Below are 18657 nucleotides of genomic sequence, written 5' to 3'. Positions count from 1 at the left end.
CGTCGGAAAAGCCGCAAGTGGAAAACAGAATGAAGAAATTTTTCCGACTCTGGTCATGTGAAGCGTAAATTACCAATGATCGGGAAAGCCGCAGTGGAATGAGACAAACGAGAGCAAAGACCAGGGATGAGAAGGAAAACCCAGCGGTGGAGTCACGATGGCCGGGTTAAAACCTCAAAGAGTTAAGAGACATCGGCATTGGCTAAGACCAAGTGCAGCAAACGGTTATATATCCCAACCTGTGCAGCCAAAATTTAATTAACTGAACTGTCAAACGGCGGCCAACCAAGAAAAGTATGCACTACCTCTTAATGGAAATTGGCAGTTGGATTTCGTCCTAAAATAATTATGGATATATTCTTTTGGGGTCATAATCCCTTGAAATAAATAAATACACAAACAGATTTCCTTACTTTTTAGTAGGGTCAGAATACTGCCATAATGTTTGAATATTTAAAAATTTAAAAAAACAGATAATTTTCTTCGCAGTTGTTTTACTTTTGCATGCTCAAAAAGGATTACCTAACAGGGAATGCCGAATGTTTTTACAGATACAAAAGTCAGAAAAGCAATGGACAATTAATTTAACATTGTTATAAACTTTTTAAAGCAATGCGATTGGTAAAAACGCCAATTTAATTATAACAAGCATTCCATAAAAAAGAAACTGATATAATTTTTCAGAAATTAAACTATAATTAACAAGAAAGGAAGTTAGCTTCGGCAAGCCGAAGCTTATATACCCTTGCAGCTATAATTATTAAATTTAAAAACACAAAAAATGATATTCCCAATAGTATAAGATAATATGTCAAAAAACACCGAAGCTATAATTTGTTTCATATTATTTTCCTACCAATTTTCCGATCGTTCCTATGGCAGCTATATGATATAGTCGTCCGATTTTGATAAAATTAAATTCGAAACTCAGAACTAATTAAAAAATGTTATTTCCAAGCGTAGGAGGTTATATGTTAAAAAACACCGAAGCTATAATTTGTTTCATATTATTTTCCTACCAATTTTCCGATCGTTCCTATGGCAGCTATATGACATAGTCGTCCGATTTTGATAAAATTTAATTCGAAATTCAGAACTAATTAAAAAATGTCATTTCCAAGCGTTGGAGGTTATATGTTGAAAAACACCGAAGCTAAAATTTTTTTCATATTATTTTTCCACAAATTTTCCGATCGTTCCTATGGCAGCTATATGATATAGTCGTCCGATTTCGATAAAATTTAATTCAAAATTCAAAATTATTTAAAAATTGTTATTTCCAAGCTTAGGAGTTTATATGCTAAAAAACACCAAAGATATAATTTTTTTTCATTTTTTTGTCCGATTATTCCTATTGGAGCTATAAGATATAGTTGTCCGATCCGGCTGGTTCCGACTTATATACTACCTGCAAAAGATATAAGACTTTTGGGAAAGTTTCAGCCCGATAGCTTTAAAACTGAGAGACTAGTTTGCGTAGAAACGGACGGACAGACGGACAGACGGACAGACGGACAGACGGACAGACAGACAGACGGACATGGCTAGATCGACTCGTCTAGTCATGCTGATCAAGAATATATATACTTTATGGGGTCGGAAACGTCTCCTTCACTGCGTTGCAAACTTCTGACTGAAATCAATATACCCTCTGCAAGGGTATAAAAACAATGAATTTGTTTTTTGCCAAAGGCGTAAAGAAAAAATGAATACCATTATTTATAATTGATAAAGTTCTGAAATATACTTTTAGTACCATCATTACATTATTCCTGGTCCAGGTATCATTCGCTTAAATTAACAATTTTTGCATAAATCAAAGGGAACATGGCAAAGGAAAGCTATGAAGCTCTTTCTCGGATTTTCTCATAAATTTTACTCCAGTAACACCCACTTCACATACCCTCACATACAGAGAGCTCAGCTGCGCCGCTTTTTCATGTCGCGAACTTTTATTAACTTGGCCCTTTGGTACTGCCCTTTCGAGCTTGTTTACTCTCGAGCTTTATTGGAAAACGGACACAGACGGGCGTGTCTACTGGCTGCTCATTAACTCGGCTCTGCTGCATACTGGATACAATTGAAAACCAAAAATCTCATTTTGAATGCAATCTAGTGATGGAATCCGCTTATTCGAATTCGCCGGCTTATCAGCAATTGGCCAAACAAAAAAAGAGTGCCTTCATTAAAACGCAAATATCAAATTTGCAACCATCATGTCTGCGTCTACACGCGAATTTCATGTGTACATAGTGCTCTCCAATCAAGGGTCCGGTTTCAATTGCAGCCGCAATTACGCTAAACAAAATTACGTATTTGTAAAATAACAAAATGAAGAGTCAGAGCCACATTGGCTTTTGTGTAAATTCCGCTTTACCACAGAGATATAAATTTGCCTGATTTTCATCATCGAGCCCAGCCCAAAAAAAAAAAAACGGTGATGAAATTCAATTTATTGGATGGCCAACAAAAGCGGCTGCGAAACTCCATAATTTCAAACGAATTTAATGGTTAACATCTAGGGTTCTCGATATTGATACAATAATTTTTAGCAAATATGCGGCAATTTGCGCAACAATTTTGTGAACCGCAGCACGGCCGAACGGTTTGGATAAATGGAGTTTACATAAATGCTAAATACGTCTTTCCGGATGAATCAATTTCGCAGTGCCGTGCAGGGCCCCTCTGCCAAAGATCTCCACATAGGACATGCATGCTCAACAGCCCCCATTAGCAGCTCTCCAGGATACCTAAGGATCCAAAGAGGATGCACACTACGCGCCTCTGCACTCCAAACACACTGGACTAAGCAGTCCACAGCATTCATATCCTGACCAAGCTCTTCTTTTTTGGACCAGAACAATGGCCAGAACTCCGGAGTACACCCACTTTGGGGTGGCGCGTGCATAAAAGGACTAAAATGACTCCCCTACCAAGTCCCAGCCACAGATTCCCCATCCCGAAATCCCCGCTCCAGCTGCGCATAAAGCAACACTTTTCCAATTTCCGGCAATGCGAAACGGGAGCGCAGCCAAAATCGGAGGAGGCGACTGCAATAGCAGCGGCCAAGAAACAGAATGTATGGCCATTTAGCCAGCTGCATTGTAATATTTTCACAGATGGAGATGGCAGCGTGATCCATGCCCGATAAGCGTTGGTATTTATGGTCTAGAAAAGAATATAGGAGAAAAGGTAAGTAGCAAATGGAAAAATAAACACCAGATATATATATATATATATATATATATATATATATAAAGTTTTCCGCTTGAACAAACGGGTAATAAGTGCACAGTGAACTTTTGGAATGCAATTTAATAAACAGATATCCCTGAAACTCAAATTTTCCCAAATTCTTTAGATCCTTACGGCTCAAAGTGTCTAGCCTTATTCTAAAACACTTAAAAAGTATTCGACCTGAATTTCACAAATTTAAAGTCAATGACGATTTGTTCTCTACGTTATTAAAATTATTTCTTAAAAATGTTTTGTTAAAAAAATATTACTACTTACTAAAGAAAAAAAAATGTTTACCAAAATTGAAATAAAAACGTTATTGACTTAAAGTTTCTCAAATTTGTAGGCGAATATTCTTTTGAGTGTATTAGCTGTATTCCGTTGTACAATTCTTTGTTCTTTCGAGGCTTTTAAATATTCATAAAATTAACAATTATGCAAAGTATTTAATTTTTTTATTGATGTATTGTTTTAAAATACATACATTTAATAGTAAATACATGATGAAAATGGGCCAGGCCTTTTTGGTAATTACAGCAATTTAAAAAGCTCTTTAAATGATATGTTCAGTAAAACGAAAAGGCGACAGAGCATTTCATGTATTTTGCTACCTACAATGTAACTTCGTGACTTTTCGTCATGCCATCGCTATAATAATGCCCATTTTGGGTGCTTTGTTGGCCAATGGCCGGCGTGGCGCATAACTCACATTGCGCACAAATACATGGCCAGGATTGCACCAGAGCCCATTATTAATGAGCTCAGCAATCGAAAATGCGTGAGCACCCTTTTCGCAGGTCCAGGATGTGCGATGACGATAGCGATGGCGATGGCGATGGCGATGATGATGATGATGGCAACTTTCCAACAATATGCGGCACTCTAATGAGCAGCCGCTTGAGCAGAAGGAAACCACGATTCTGCGGGACAGGGAACCATTGGAACGCTTGTAAAGTTGTCGAGTAATTAATTTGTTCAATGGCATGCTGGAGGTGTAAGCGAAACCATTTAAAGTTGACGACGCTGACGACGCAGACACTTGAGAATTCAAAAGCAACTACAAAGTGGCAAAGTCCTCGAGGTATTCGCAGCCAGGTACGCCGGCGGGATCTGGAGAAACTTGTCGTGTATGCCCAGCGGAGTGTGTATCCGGCAACGTACCGCCCGAGGTTTGCATGGGGAGTTCGTTCTGGGAAGGAGAGTTGTAAGGAATTAGTATCGCCTTTGGATATTTTATATCTAACCAGTCACTCAGGCATGTTCTTGTTTCCAATTTCGGAGTTTTTTTCGTTTTACTTCTCAAATTGCAGAAAATGTCCTTCGGTTTTCGAGTGATAAAAACTAAAGGGTTTTCTTGACCCAATATAGATTTTTACTAACCTTAATTTGGTAACATTAATTTGTCATCATCACAACTGAAAGTAGAGACAAAACTTAGCAAACACTAAAGAACAAAAATAAATTTTTTTGAAAACTCAAATTCACAGTTAGGATGAAAAACGATATACTACACACATTATCAATAGTAATGGAATAAATAATGGTAAAGTATAGATTTCGAGCTTTTTCCATTATTTCCATTGCATCTCTTAATGTCATACCCGATTGTTCCAGAGAAGTTATGTAACTTAGAAGTTTTCCAACATTTTTCCTTATAAAGATGGTTAGGATCCAAATTTGTTCGCACCTTTGGTGTTACTTTTATGGAGTCTGCATCGTTTGGATCGACGGTCTCCAGAGCCTCGTCCAAAGAAATATGTTAATACATTAAACACACGTCATCTTTTATATAGGAAGTGTATCAGTATATTGAGCTTTGTAGATAATTGAATCTAATAAAGGACACGGATCAATAACAATGAAAAATATTCAACGGAATAAAACTAAAACAAAGGAAAAGGATCTATAACAACGAAATCAACAATAGGATAAACGTTCTAAAAACTAAGGATCTATTACAAGGAAATCTACAATAGGATAAACGTTCTAAAAACTTACTTAACTCTTATTTTCCATAAAATATATTAGCACACGATCATAACATATTATATCTTGTAAGGGATATACTGCACAGCCCACCCTCGCAATATCTAGAGCTGCTGCCCCTGTTCGTATGCGTGTGAAATCGGAAGTGGATACCAGTCCCACGCCCATCGTAACGCCCCATTCCATCCGGGCTGTCCTGAGTGGAACATCTTCGAGTCGCAGTCTCCAGATTCCCTCGGCTGGGCGACAGGTGCTTCCGCATTTGAATGTCAACGGAAACCGCAACGGTACAACTTAGATAAACGTTTGCTCTTTAAATATGTGCGCCCCGGCAAAAGGAGCCCTGGGTGGTGTTGGATATCCAGGAGCGGTACTGGGAGTGGGTTCTGAGGAGGAACACTGTCCTCATGTTTGAGCAACTGAACTTATGTGTGAAGCAGGAGCTACATGCGAAGTGGTTGTGGTTCGGAAAATGGGTGCACACACAGATGGAGAATCGGATGCGGACCGAGTGTGAGCTATGACAGGTGTATGCTTGGATAGATCTTGGCTTAGCTTATTGCTTACTCTCCAGATATACACGAACATGGACGGAGGAGTGCCAAGGTGTTTGCTTTTGCAGGAGCTCAGTAAAATTGATTATGGGAAATTGAGATGGATAAGCAAAGACTGTGTCGAAAGCATCCAGCAAGGATAACACAAGACAGCTATCGAGAGAACCACAGAATCTTAAACCAGCACACTAAAAGCTTATATTAGTGATAGCATAACCGAAAATTACTAAATCCTGTCGAGAAGAAAATCAAAAAACAACGAAAAGGTTTGTTTATTGTTTTAATAACTATTAAAAGTGTCACTTTCAGCTACACTAGTCGGCATAAGTATTTTGACGAAACAAAAGTTAAATATACTCATAATTTGAACTTACTTCATGTGCATTTTGGCATCAATGGAAAGGTCATTTAAATTCCGTTTGAACGATACAAGACTTATTGAAAATGTCGAATTTTGTTAAAAGTCTACTTATGGAAAAAGTTTCTTTAATCAAAACTAATAGTAACTGCGAAAAGAATTTTTCAAAAATCTATTGACTTTATTTTTTAAGATTGTTATGTTGTTGTGATTGTTTCGTCAAAATACTTATGCCGACCAGTGTAGTTACATTTTTAGATATTTTCAATAAACGCAACCATAAAATATGCTAATAGGGAATTCTGCTGATAAATTTACATGAACGAAATTGATTAGAAATAAATCATGTCAATAGCATTGGTGATTCTGATATAGCCTAGAGGTTCTGAAAAAAATGCAAATGCTAAAAATTAAATATTAATTTGAAAGTATATTTGCGTATTCCGTCAATGTGAAAGGCTTATTGATGACTTTTTGCGAATATTACATTTTGCATTTGCGACAAGTTGAGCCATCACAAAAAGCATTACATGTACACCAAATTATTCAGAAAAATATTGTAACAACCGGCTGATTGAATTATGCTCAATTTCTGAATGGGATTCCTGCAGGGGAAAACCCTTTTTTTTGGTGCCCTGTTGCTGTTGGCTTCTGACACGCATCATTGACAGTTTCAAAAAATTTGATTAAGTTTAAAATCAATTTTCATTCAATTTAGGCAAATACCAAATAAATTAAATCACGCCCGAATAAATAGCCAAGCACCAGCACCTGACAGCCCGAAAAAACATCTCCATGCTAAACTGCTAAAAATAAAATCAATTAACAATAAATGCAAGCAATTAAATTCAATGCTGTATCGGGTGATGGTCGTATGGTTTTGGTGTGTGGTGGGGCAAAGAAATGTTTGCCACAGATAAAAACAGGCCACTTAATTAAGCCCGAAACGGGTGTGAGAGTGCTTTTGGCCCACATTTACACTGGCCGGCATGTTTTAAGTGCGAAACAATGTAATTTCATGGTAATCAGTCTGGGACCTGGCCCGGCATCTAACTACCAAACTACACAACTACACAAATTTCCGGCTGTGTGCACAAAGCCATTGGGAAACCGATGGCAAAGATGGAAAGGGGCCAAAACCGAGGCTGAGCACTTGGGCCAGAAAAATGTCAGTTTGCAATTTTCTATGCCATTTAAAATAAATGAAAATTGCTCTTCATTCTCCACCGGCTCGCTTTTCGGGTGTTTGCCATGGTTTTGTTGGGCTTGGGTTTGGTTTGGGCCAGCTAGCGCGTGTTAACGTAAATAAATTACACACATGCATGGGATGGGAAAGCGAACGAAAGGAGTGAAAGCGGGACACAGATACAGATACGCAATCAAGTGGTCAGCGGCATGCAGCTTATAAATCAGCGCCAGCCGCTTGGGCGCAACATCAGCAAACATTTGGAGGATAGATGACCCCGGCATCGCGACCCGCATTGCGATGGACAGCTGAACGAATGAACGAATGACCGAGTGAGTGGACGGTCCGAATGACTGAATGAATAGATTGAGCGGCCAGCTACGGATAGATTGCTTGTATAAATGTTCGGCTATTTAGTTTCGGTTTGCTGTGGTTTGACTTTGCTTGTTTTCCCAACCCCAAACCCATCCCCATCGCCATCGCCATCATCATTTTTTGCTGTTGTTTTGCGGGGGTGGCCAGAAGTTGATATTGCGCTTTTGTGTTTTAATGTCGTTTCTGGGACAATTGTCAGTCCGGCGAGAGCTGGTCGTCCGAGTTGGTTAGCTGAATCATTTTGTTTGACAAATAGCGGGGCAATTAGGAATTAACTGCCATCTGTTTAGGCTGGGTCCTTGGGCATAAGCCGCTTTAAGTGCGCTCACGGGATTTGTGAAGAAGAGGTTCCTAGTGCTGATCAACTATAATTGAGGGGGACCTACTTTGTACAATAGAGCGGTTGTAATTTATACCGAAATAAAATTTTTTGATAAAAATGCGTTTTAGGGTCTGCGCATCAAAGTTTAGCACTCATACGTACTGTTGCCTTTACAATCTAGGTGGCGTAGATTTTAACTAAACATTCGATTATATGTGTTCCTTATTTTAATAATTATTTCATCAAAACCAATAAGTTGTCAAGGCGAGAAATTTTGAGAACAATTTCGTTAATACAATTTCTCCTGGCAAACGTGTCGTATGAGTAATTTTTGAATAAACTTTACTACCATTGCGCAGCCCTAAATCTTAAAAATATGTATTAGGCTTCTGAATTAATTTGTTGCAAATTAAGTTCTACTATATTTAAGAGTGAGAATATGGTTGTAGTTTTTGAACTAACCATACATACAGAAACTTATAAATGGGATTTAATTGTGCACTGATCTTGACACAAACAATTTTAAATGAGACGACAGGCAAAAACTATTGGACCTTCAATCACTACTATATTCTACTTTAAATCGAGTTATAAGTTGACTAGTTTGTGTTGTTTTGCTTCAAAAATGTTATACCACATGTTATCCTAATAGAAACCATTTTTTACAATATCTGTGGACCTTAACAATAATCAACATGACTTCAAGGAGCTTGAGTTCTTGTAAGGATATTGGCCGCTCAGTGACAACACGGTTAACATTGCACCCTGACTTTGGGCCACTGACAGCAATTGACTGTCTAAGTATCTCCCAGTAGGAGGACCTCCTTTCGCTTTGTCTGCGGCGCGAATACCAACGAAGGATGCCAAGCCTGTGTTTACGTGAATGGCAAGTACTTACATACTTGCAGCCAAAAGTAAAACAGGACCGGCAACAATGCCGCAAGATTGCTTGTGGCCAACAAGGCGGGCGGATCATCTGCATATATTTATGTACATGTATATATAGTTTCATGGCACAAAGGAGTCGTCGTCCCAAAGAAAACCGCACTCATGTGGTGAGGTTGTAGCTTAAAGCACTTCTTTATCAACCCGCTCCCATTCTTAAGAAATATGGCTATGCAAATATTTCTATTGCATATTTTTGGGCACGCGGCCGAATTTCTAGATTATGGAAAACGCATGGTACAGTGGGCGGGGCAGCGGGACTTGTTTGCAATTTGCAACATTCCCAAAATATATGAATTTTATGAAAAACCTATAAACCATTCTTTACATTTTTAGCAGGTCAAAAGGTTTTACATTTCTATGAAACCAAATCCATGTGGATATAAGGGATTTACATTTTTTATAGTACCTAGATTTTTTATAGTACCTATCCCTACTCTTTATAAATGCATTTTTTTAATAATTGTAAAGAAACCTTTTTTGTATTTCCAATACTTACAGTTACTTTTTAAGTGCAGATTACTTAAATGCCTATCTTTGTGCATCCACTGGTTTTACTCAAATATAGTTGCGCTAATATCTTTATTGCTTACGTTTGGGTAGAGGCCTGAAATTTCGGGCTGCGGGGGTGTGTAATAGTAAGAATTTTACAGCCTACGTTTTATAAAAAAAATAAGTCCCAACCAAACGAGATAAGTTTTAAAAGGCGATCTACAAAAGCCGTGTCCCAGTATCCGACACAGCCCAGTTACTTTCGTGATGTCGGAAACCTCAAAGCTCCCAGTCTATCTGCTGCTGCTCGCTATTTCAGTGGGTGGTAGTCTATCCTACGATGTGCCCAAGGCCACAGTGAAGGTCATTTTTCCGATTGGCTTCGAAGTATCCATTCCCGACGAGTCCGGCATTTCTTTGTTCGCTTTTCATGGCAAGGTCAACGAGGATATATATGATCTGAGCGATCAAACGTGGGCGGCCGATATAATAAAATCTCGCAATGGACGTTGGACATATCGCAACCGAAACCAGAAACTTCGACCAGGGGATGCTCTCTACTATTGGACGACGGCCAGATATTATGGAATAGACTACCACAACTACAACCAGGAGTATGTGGTCAGTCGAAAGGATTTCCAGAGGTTCGATGAAAACGGCACCAACGTTGATAACCAGCCGACTCTCGACAACAGCCAAAGTAATATATTTGTCCAACTTATCAAGCGTATCCAAATTAGAAAGGACTCTATTGTCAACATTAGCTCTTGATTATGAAATAACTGGTTTGCTGCGTTACAAAGGCATGTATTTAAGGGATTCGCACGCACGTATGTTCGATTTGCTGCACTTACCAGAAGAAATCTTTCGAAAAAATTAGTTTTACGGGTAGCGTAACTTCATCGCACAGTGAACCTACCTTGAAATTTTTAAAATCTTAAAACAATATAAAATGCATTTCTAACAATAAAGCCGTAAGAGCAATAGCAGAAATGTCTAAAAATATAAATACTTGAACTTAACTTTGAACTTTTTTTAACGCCTAAAACAATTGAATTTGAAGTTTAAATTATTTCTTTGAGAAAATATATATATTTTTTAATAAGTCTACTTGATAAATTAATGACACCTAAAATTCTTGACCTAAAAAAATCTTCTAATACAAACAAAATTTTTTTAGATATTTCTAAAACTTGGAATATTTTGTAACTTTAGTAATACCAAAATATTTTGTTTTACAAAACAAATTAAATGGTATTAGTAAAACTAAGACCTTAGGTCTATTCTGTTTTTAAAGTTCTCGTTTCAAAAAAAATCACACACTTTTAGGGTATAGCTAAAAGCTCCTCCTTACTCATCCGCTCTCATATTTTAAGAAACATTGCTGTTCAAATATTTTGATTGCTTACTTTCGGGCTCTGCTCGGAATTCTCGGGTCGCGGGGGGATGCACCGGCGGGAAATTTACAGCTTACCGGGGACAAAAACAAGTCGCAACTAGACGAGATAAGCTTTAGATGGCGGGCTACAAAAGCCGTGTCTCAGTTCCCGACACAATCCAGTTACCATCATGATGTCGCAAACCTCCAAGTTCCCAGTCTATGTGCTCCTCATCGCAATTTCCGTGGGCGGTAGTCTATCCTACGATGTGCCCAAGGCCACCGTCAAGGTCAATTCACCGAAGGGCTTTGAGGTCTCCATTCCCAACGAGCCCGGTATTTCGCTGTTCGCCTTTCATGGCAAAGTCAACGAGGAGATGGATGATCTGAGCGATCAGACATGGGCGGCCGATATAGTGAGTTCCCGAAACGGACGTTGGACCTATCGCAACCGGAACCAGAAACTTCAACCAGGAGACGTTCTGTACTATTGGACAACTGCGCGGTACCATGGAGTCGACTACCACAACTACAACCAGGTTCATGTGGTCGGCCAGGGGGACTCCCAGAGAATTGATGTGAACGGTTCCAATGGTGGTCGCCAACCTATAGTCGCCAACGGCCACAACACCTTCAATATATTTGTACAATAAATTATACGAAACTACAAAGTTTATATTTTTTATTACGCTTGTCATCTTCAGTCAGGTTTGTTTAGAGTTTTTTCTTTAAGATTAAGTTAGAACAAACCCATTTTATAAGTATACTTGCTTTGTTGTGTTATGGATTCGAAAGTATAGCTTTAAGTCTTATGTCAGGAATGGTATTTCAATTATTGCATATTATATATGTATTTGATATAATGTGTTATGAATGAAATAGCAGCGATGATTAGAAAAATCTCACTTGAGTTATTATTTTATTAATAACAATAACACAATTTATCTATGTTTGGTTTATCATGAATTTATATGCAGTATTTAATATCAAACAAAAAAAAATAGATTAACAGCATTGTGGCCACCAATTTCGTCGCTGCAACAATGTATTTCAATACCATCGCTTGGCTTTATTTTTTCCAATGGGCCATAAATCAAAGAAACACTTTGTCACAGATACGCAAGTAAGTATCCGGATCGTATAAATCATACTGAAAAGTTCTTCTGCCCGCTCATCAACCGTGTTTAAAGGGCAACACCCAAAAATTGCGGCCATGTATAGGGGCTACGCAACCGACGACAGCAAAAAAGTGCACCAAAGAACTTGACCAGGTATGAAACCACCCACCTCCCTCTATATGTAGGTACTCACGTCCATAAACAACTGCATAAAAGGTGGCTCCTGGGCCATTTAACTTTCCCTCGAGGCTAACATAAAGGAGATAAAACTTTTTGCCATCTCAGTTCCAGTTCAATTTGCCCTTGGTACGCTTCGGGTTATTTAGAAGTTTCTGTTTCTAATTCTGCGTGTGTTGAAAGGTCTTCACTTCTGAGCAGAGGATGGGTGAGATTTAATCGACTTGAAATTGGCCTGAAATAAGTCATATGGGGAATGATTTTTCCCCTGATTAGATCTATACTTTTTGGGGGATAGCCGATACGCAGCGTTACTTATTGTAATATTTAAGTAAATTAAAGGTTAACTAATATTTGCTTACCTTAAAAGTATTGGTCCTCACATCTTCTGTATTTTAATATTTGTACCTGTTGTACCTTCTTTTAAATAATACCTTATGTATCTCTAAGATATTTTAACCTTTTCTTATAATATCTAACATATCTCTTATGAGAATATTTTTTGTAAATAGGTATACTTCTCTTGTTTTAAATAAAGTTCAGTCTGATACCCTTAACATTCCCGATCCGCTCCTGAGGCCGACTGTTTTGTGTTAGTTTACTCTGCCTTGCGCTTGACCTGGCTTGCTGACCGCTTTCAGCCGAAAATCGAAAACCGAGAAAGTTGAGTGTGAACAGAACCCGAGGAATTAGAAAATTATATAATGTACTTGAGTGTGGGGCTGGGCAGTCGGCAAATTCCTGGTATATGGAACACTAAATATATTATTATATGCCTGGTCAGGCCATTTGTCACAACTCATTTGCAGTGCATTAAGCATTTATGCGGTGAGGTGCTCGTAAAGCACTTTTGCACTTTTTCGCAACCATACATATGTATTTTATATTTATATATCCTCTTGTATATATATATATACATATGTGTTTGCTTTATATACAGGTGGGCTTGTGTGCATATATCTGTGGCATGAAGGTAGCGGACTAAGTGACGCTGTCAGCAACATTTGCGAACAGTTCTGCTCTCATTTTCTCATTTCGCTTGGCGCAAACTGCCAGCTAGCGGCAAGATTGTGGCAGTTGCAGTTGCACTTGCCCCACCACCCACCTGCACCACCTACCTGCACCACCCACCTGCATCGCCCCATCACACGGACACCGGCACATGCTTCATTTAACGCCCATATACACACACATTGGCCAACGCTTTTCACATGGCAGGCGCTAAAATGACTTCTGACGACAACTTAATGCGCCAAGTGGGAAAAAAATATATAGTTTCTTTTACCTTCCATGCAAACTGAACACACACACTTTTTTATAAGCCTCAGGTGGAGAGCACTTAATGTGCTACTTAAGCTTCTGGTGCTTGAGGCTTTCAACCATTATTTTAATTGAATTGATTAGTCTGCAAATAAAACAAAGTTTTAAATGATTGATTTAATTTATTTGAATTTATTCGATAAGGTTTTCCCCCCTTTGAATTCAATTTTAATTGAGCTATTGCTCAAGAAGCAGTTCCATTAATTGCTTCTGAAGTTTCCGAATTTGATTTTTAGTTATGAGTTCCTGGGTGGATAATGGATATCCAGTTCCTGTACTTCCCAAGGGTCCTCCACTGGGTCCTTCGGAAATTAAACCTCCTTGTGGATGGTTAAGGACTTCAACCAGTCTACCTCCTTTTTCTCTGATCCAGTTAGTTTTTTGAGGAGGCTTAATGGCAAAAGGACCTCCACTATTAGATCCAGAAATAAGTTCTGGGACGGACTCTGGATCTCCATTACCAAAGGGACCTCCACCAAATCCGCCGGAAATTAAACCTCCTTGTTGATGGTTAGGGACTTCAATCAGTCTACCTCCTTTTTCTCTGACCCATTTAGTTTTTTGAGGAGGCTTAATGACAAAAGGACCTCCACTATTAGATCCAGAAATGAGTTCTGGGACGGATTCTGGATCTCCAGGTCCAAGGGGACCTCCAGTATGTTCTCCGATATCTAGACCTCCTTGGTGGTAACTTCCTAGATGGCCTCTATTATACGCACCTAATGGTGAGCCATCTCCGATTACAAGTTGTGCCGAACTTCGTCCAAATACCAGCAGAATCGCGAGCAAAAACGACCTCATTGTCAAGCCTGCCAATAGATGACTGATCTTTCAAAACATTTCGTGTTTTTTTCCAAGATCAGTCAGCAAAACTACAAAATAAACAGTACTATGCAAACAAGAGTAGGCAAATAACTCAATGAATCAGATAACCCATCAATCTTTAGTTGACTCGAACCTATCAACATCTCTTGAAGCTTTAAATAAGCTTTTGCTCATCCGCCCAAATGTCAAAAATTTACACTGCCCTGCAAGATTTTAAGATTTAAGCCTAACAAAAGCTTATCATTAGTTCATTCTTTGCGTTTGAAATATCTAAATCAAATTCGTTTCATTATTGTTTAAGTCAAAAACAAATAAAAATCGTTGAGCAGCTTGAGAATTCACAATTTATTTATTAAATTTATTGATACAAAATGTCTCATAGCTGATTCTTTATTGTCGAAATTGGAACATTTTAAAAGATGCTGTCTGAGATACATTTTGTATAGGCTTCTAAAATTTATCCCATCGAAAAGACAAAGTTTAATTTGTTTTATCATATTGCTTAACAGAAAACTAAATACAATAGTTTTGATATGACCATTTAATTCTTTATCCCGAATTCAATACAACGTAAAAACATTTCCCAAAGACAATTAATTTAAGTCACCTTCCCTCACAATGTGAAATCTTGTGTTAATTCCTCTCGTATGTATTTTATTCTAACCGTCGACCCCCATAAATCGCAATCAGACATCTTAAAGATAGCGAGCGCCCAAAGAAAACGTAACCTTCTCCCATGAATATAAATACGTGTCCGTTCTGAAACTATTTCAGGAAAATGCGGGCGTCATCTAATGGGTAAAATATGAAGCCACCACCCAACTCCGGAATAAGGAAAATTGGTTGGAAGAACTCGCCGCGAGTAAAAAAACAGGCAGAGTGGCAAATTAATTATAAAAGATTCCGCTGCCACGAAGTTAAATATGTTTGCTCAACTTTGGTTCAAACTGTGGGCGAATAAGGGGCGTGGCCGTGGAAAATAAGTTGCCAGTAACTTGACGCACATTTGTCAGGTTTTTCCGTGAAAAGGGGTTAGTGGGTGGTGAAATGTGTTGGATGAGAGCTGCCAGTCTACAGGTGTCTTTTCCCAACCGGAGAGAGTGAAATTTTACGTTAGGTGTTTCTTGTGGGTTCGTTAAGAGGCGGTGAGGCTGGGGAGGGGCTGATATATGGCTCTTTGAAATTAGTCCAAGTGCAAAATTGTCCTGAAAGGAAAAAAAATTAAGCGAAAATGGAGAGGAATTGCATAACTTTGTCAGGCTGTTGTCGATGATGTTTTCCCATATTTAACTCGGATGTTACCGGAAAATGGCAGAATACTTTTGAAAAATATTTCATTTTTATGAAAATGTATTGGATAAAAATGTTTTTAAATTTTAAACAGTCTTTAAACTTTATTATTAATGTGACATATTTCCATCACAACATTAAAAATGTTTCTTATAATTTAATTTATTGTTTTATTGTTAGCACTCAGCAAATATCATACGATCTTGAGCCATCAATAAAAGTCCATTACCTTAGCTGCTTCCTGAAACGCCTTAAGTACTTTACGTAAACCGAATCTCTGACAAGCAGCAAACTATTATTATCGGCTTCCATCAAATTAGAAACTAATTTATTAGTTTATTGGTTCAAAGTGATTGAATAGATTGCCTTAAAGCTTCCTCTCCATCACTAAACAACCAAATTAGGCACCGTGTAAATAAATTTGCATCTGCAGAACGTAATTTGCTGCCTGTACATTTGAAAACACTTGTACAGCTCGCCATGGATCATAACAAATACATACATACGTATGTACATTGTACATACATATTTCTATATATATTTCCGGGCTGTGTACTCAATTAGCATTAATGAATCCTCATCCTCTTCAAGGTAATGGCTATAAAGCTCGCCCTAATAATTGAATTAATGTCGCTTCGCTGACGCTCACTTCGCCCCAAGTTGTTGTTTACTTATTAAGCTAATTGTGTTCATTAAGACCACCTGCCTTTGTGCAAGTACTTTAAAACTCGAGATTGTTGCCATTTTCGATTGATCAAATGCACTTTTCGTGTCTCTAGCCCGCCTCACTCCCTTCACCTGACACTGTTCTAACAATGGCTCACGTCGCAAGTCATCTGCAGCAGCCCAACATCGTCGTCTGCATTTCAAAATCACACACAAAACATTTGCCAAATGCGAAAATGCAGTCAAAGTCGTGCAATATGTAGTGTCCCCTAACCTGACTCATCCACCAACATCTGCCGACCCCATCCTCACCCAACCAGCTGACTAAGATACACGGTGAAAAATTGGGATACTTAACTTGGTCTGAAATTTATAGGATATATGTTGATCTTTCAGAAACATATATGTATTACTATAAATATATTTATTACAATATTATTATATATTTTTAATATGATATAATATAAGATATTACTCCAAAACAGCGGTGGGCAGCGTCCCATTAAAAGGGCATAGGGAATAGCTCTGCCTAGCCTCTGCCGGGACACGTACAGCATAGAACAGCAGTTATCACACACAAGTCGATAAGCTGCCAGTGGGAAAAGATAAGATGTTCTAGGATTTCTTGTCGACCGCTGCTCTAGAAATATAGAGTTTGACTTTCAAGCTTTGATAAGTTTTTAAGCGATTAAAAATTTAGAGAGATATCTTACAAATTAATAATTTTATTTATTTAAAACTTTTGTTTTTAATGCAGCTGAAGATTTGTTTCAGGTTGATGAAAATCTCCATAACTTTATTTACTATATATGCATCTCATCTTTAAATTCTTTAATATATTAACTAACCTAATAACTATATTCTGGGTTCCTATAAAATTTTTAAAGAAATTTTAAGGTTCTAAAAAATACACTTCAAAGTCCTTGATTTCAGTGTAGAGGGATCATCCATTGAACACACTTTTTTTTGTGATTGTGCAGTCAGCCGTTGATAGAGACATTGAAGAGAGACCCAAAGAGACTTAGAGGGTGAGAAAGAGAAAGAGGGAGAGAAAGCGAGAGAGAGAGAGAAAGGGGGAGAGAAAGCAAGAGAGAGAGGATGAAACAATCAGAGTGAGAGAACAAATACCTCTGGTGCTATTTTCTAGTTGCGCTTTGTGGAATCGTTTGTTGTTGCTGGCGCTGCTTACCCTCTGAAATTGTTGTTATATTTAGCATCGCAGACGCAATTTATATAAAGTTTAATTGATTGGAAAATCAAATCGATTCGATTCGCACTGCAGCAGCAACAGCAAGAGCAACAATGGACACACATTTGCCTTTGACCAGGCGCAGATTGTAGGGGAATTCCCCTGCAAATCCCCAAAATGGAATCCGACACCCATGGCCAACCTACAAGCCGTATTTCAGACTCAAAGTCGTTTATCTTGCCGCCGTTTGGAAACATTTCTGATCTCGGTTTTGCAGTTGGGCTAATGTAAGTCGCACATAAATACAGCAAAGAAAGTCGGGGGAGGCAATAAAAGCCACAGCCACACATTGAGGTTGAATTAAGCTTCTTAACCTGCACTTGACATCCAAAATTGAATTACAGTATCATCGTGTTAGAACAATGCCATATATAATTTAACAAGGAAGTCAGCTTACACACAATTTTTCCTGACATCAGTGCAAAAATGTTTAGATTCTGATAAGCAATAAAAAATCATGAAAAAGGGAAAAACACTAGGTCAAGAGTAAATTCCAATAAATCTTATTAAAATCTTTTGTGCCTGAATCAAAATAATACATTCATACAACATGGTTATTTATTTATACGTGTACGTGATAATTTTAATTACTTAAATAAAGAAGGAAATACGTTTTAAATGAGGCTTTGACATATTTGTTTTTCACCCTTACAGATGGTATTATAATCATATAGATTATTACAGTTTATAATGCAGTGGAATAAGCATTTCCGGCCCAATAAATTATTAAAACTTATTCTTTATTAGCATTACTTCACTGATCAAAAATATAGTACATCTATAGATTTCATATTCAATTGAAATATTTTTAGATTATATATTATTAGATTTAACAGAAATAGTTTACTTAAGGATTTTAAACTTAGATTTAAAATGAAAATTGGTTTCATTTTAAAGGTAATATGACTAACATCATATCTAATTTTTTCGACATTGATTCAATTGATTTCATAGTAAATCAAGAATTTGAAAACGGTACTGATCAGACGTCTACATCCTTTCCATGGAAACAAACTGACGAAACTTTAATTAGTCAGTTTTTGAGTGTAAGAGGCTATTAGTAAAAAAGCTATTGACATGGATGAATTTTAAAGCATTGTAATTTCCCTTTTGATTATCTTTTAAATATTCTGCTTAACCTAAAGATTAAATCATATTAAACAACCTCTATCATAAAAT

The 18657-nt window shown here is 37.7% G+C and overlaps 3 protein-coding genes across 3 annotated transcripts; 2 read left to right on the top strand and 1 right to left on the bottom strand.

Annotated features, from left to right (window-relative positions):
- Positions 1–9703: 9703 nt before the first annotated feature.
- LOC119551772 (gram-negative bacteria-binding protein 3-like) lies at positions 9704–10477 on the top strand. Its single transcript, XM_037861298.1, has one exon. The coding sequence runs from the start codon at positions 9723–9725 to the stop codon at positions 10224–10226; it is 504 nt and encodes a 167-aa protein (XP_037717226.1). The 5' UTR covers positions 9704–9722; the 3' UTR covers positions 10227–10477.
- Positions 10478–10994: 517 nt separating this feature from the next.
- Positions 10995–11504, top strand: LOC119551773 (gram-negative bacteria-binding protein 3). The gene has a single exon (XM_037861299.1). It carries the CDS (start codon positions 11025–11027, stop codon positions 11484–11486), a length of 462 nt encoding a protein of 153 aa, XP_037717227.1. The 5' UTR covers positions 10995–11024; the 3' UTR covers positions 11487–11504.
- Positions 11505–13550: 2046 nt separating this feature from the next.
- Positions 13551–14287, bottom strand: LOC119550198. The gene has a single exon (XM_037858742.1). The coding sequence runs from the start codon at positions 14247–14249 to the stop codon at positions 13626–13628; it is 624 nt and encodes a 207-aa protein (XP_037714670.1). The 5' UTR covers positions 14250–14287; the 3' UTR covers positions 13551–13625.
- Positions 14288–18657: the final 4370 nt, after the last annotated feature.

The sequence above is a fragment of the Drosophila subpulchrella genome, chromosome 2R, assembly GCF_014743375.2.
Source record: "Drosophila subpulchrella strain 33 F10 #4 breed RU33 chromosome 2R, RU_Dsub_v1.1 Primary Assembly, whole genome shotgun sequence".
Lineage (NCBI taxonomy): Eukaryota > Metazoa > Arthropoda > Insecta > Diptera > Drosophilidae > Drosophila > Drosophila subpulchrella.
Note: the sequence above shows the minus strand (reverse complement) of the source record. Positions and strands in the feature narration are given on the sequence as shown.

Excerpts from the sequence above, each read along its gene's own strand:
- LOC119551772 (XM_037861298.1), top strand. The coding sequence starts at position 9,723 with ATGTCGGAAACCTCAAAGCTCCCAGTCTATCTGCTGCTGCTCGCTATT.
- LOC119551773 (XM_037861299.1), top strand. The coding sequence starts at position 11,025 with ATGATGTCGCAAACCTCCAAGTTCCCAGTCTATGTGCTCCTCATCGCA.
- LOC119550198 (XM_037858742.1), bottom strand. The coding sequence starts at position 14,249 with ATGAGGTCGTTTTTGCTCGCGATTCTGCTGGTATTTGGACGAAGTTCG.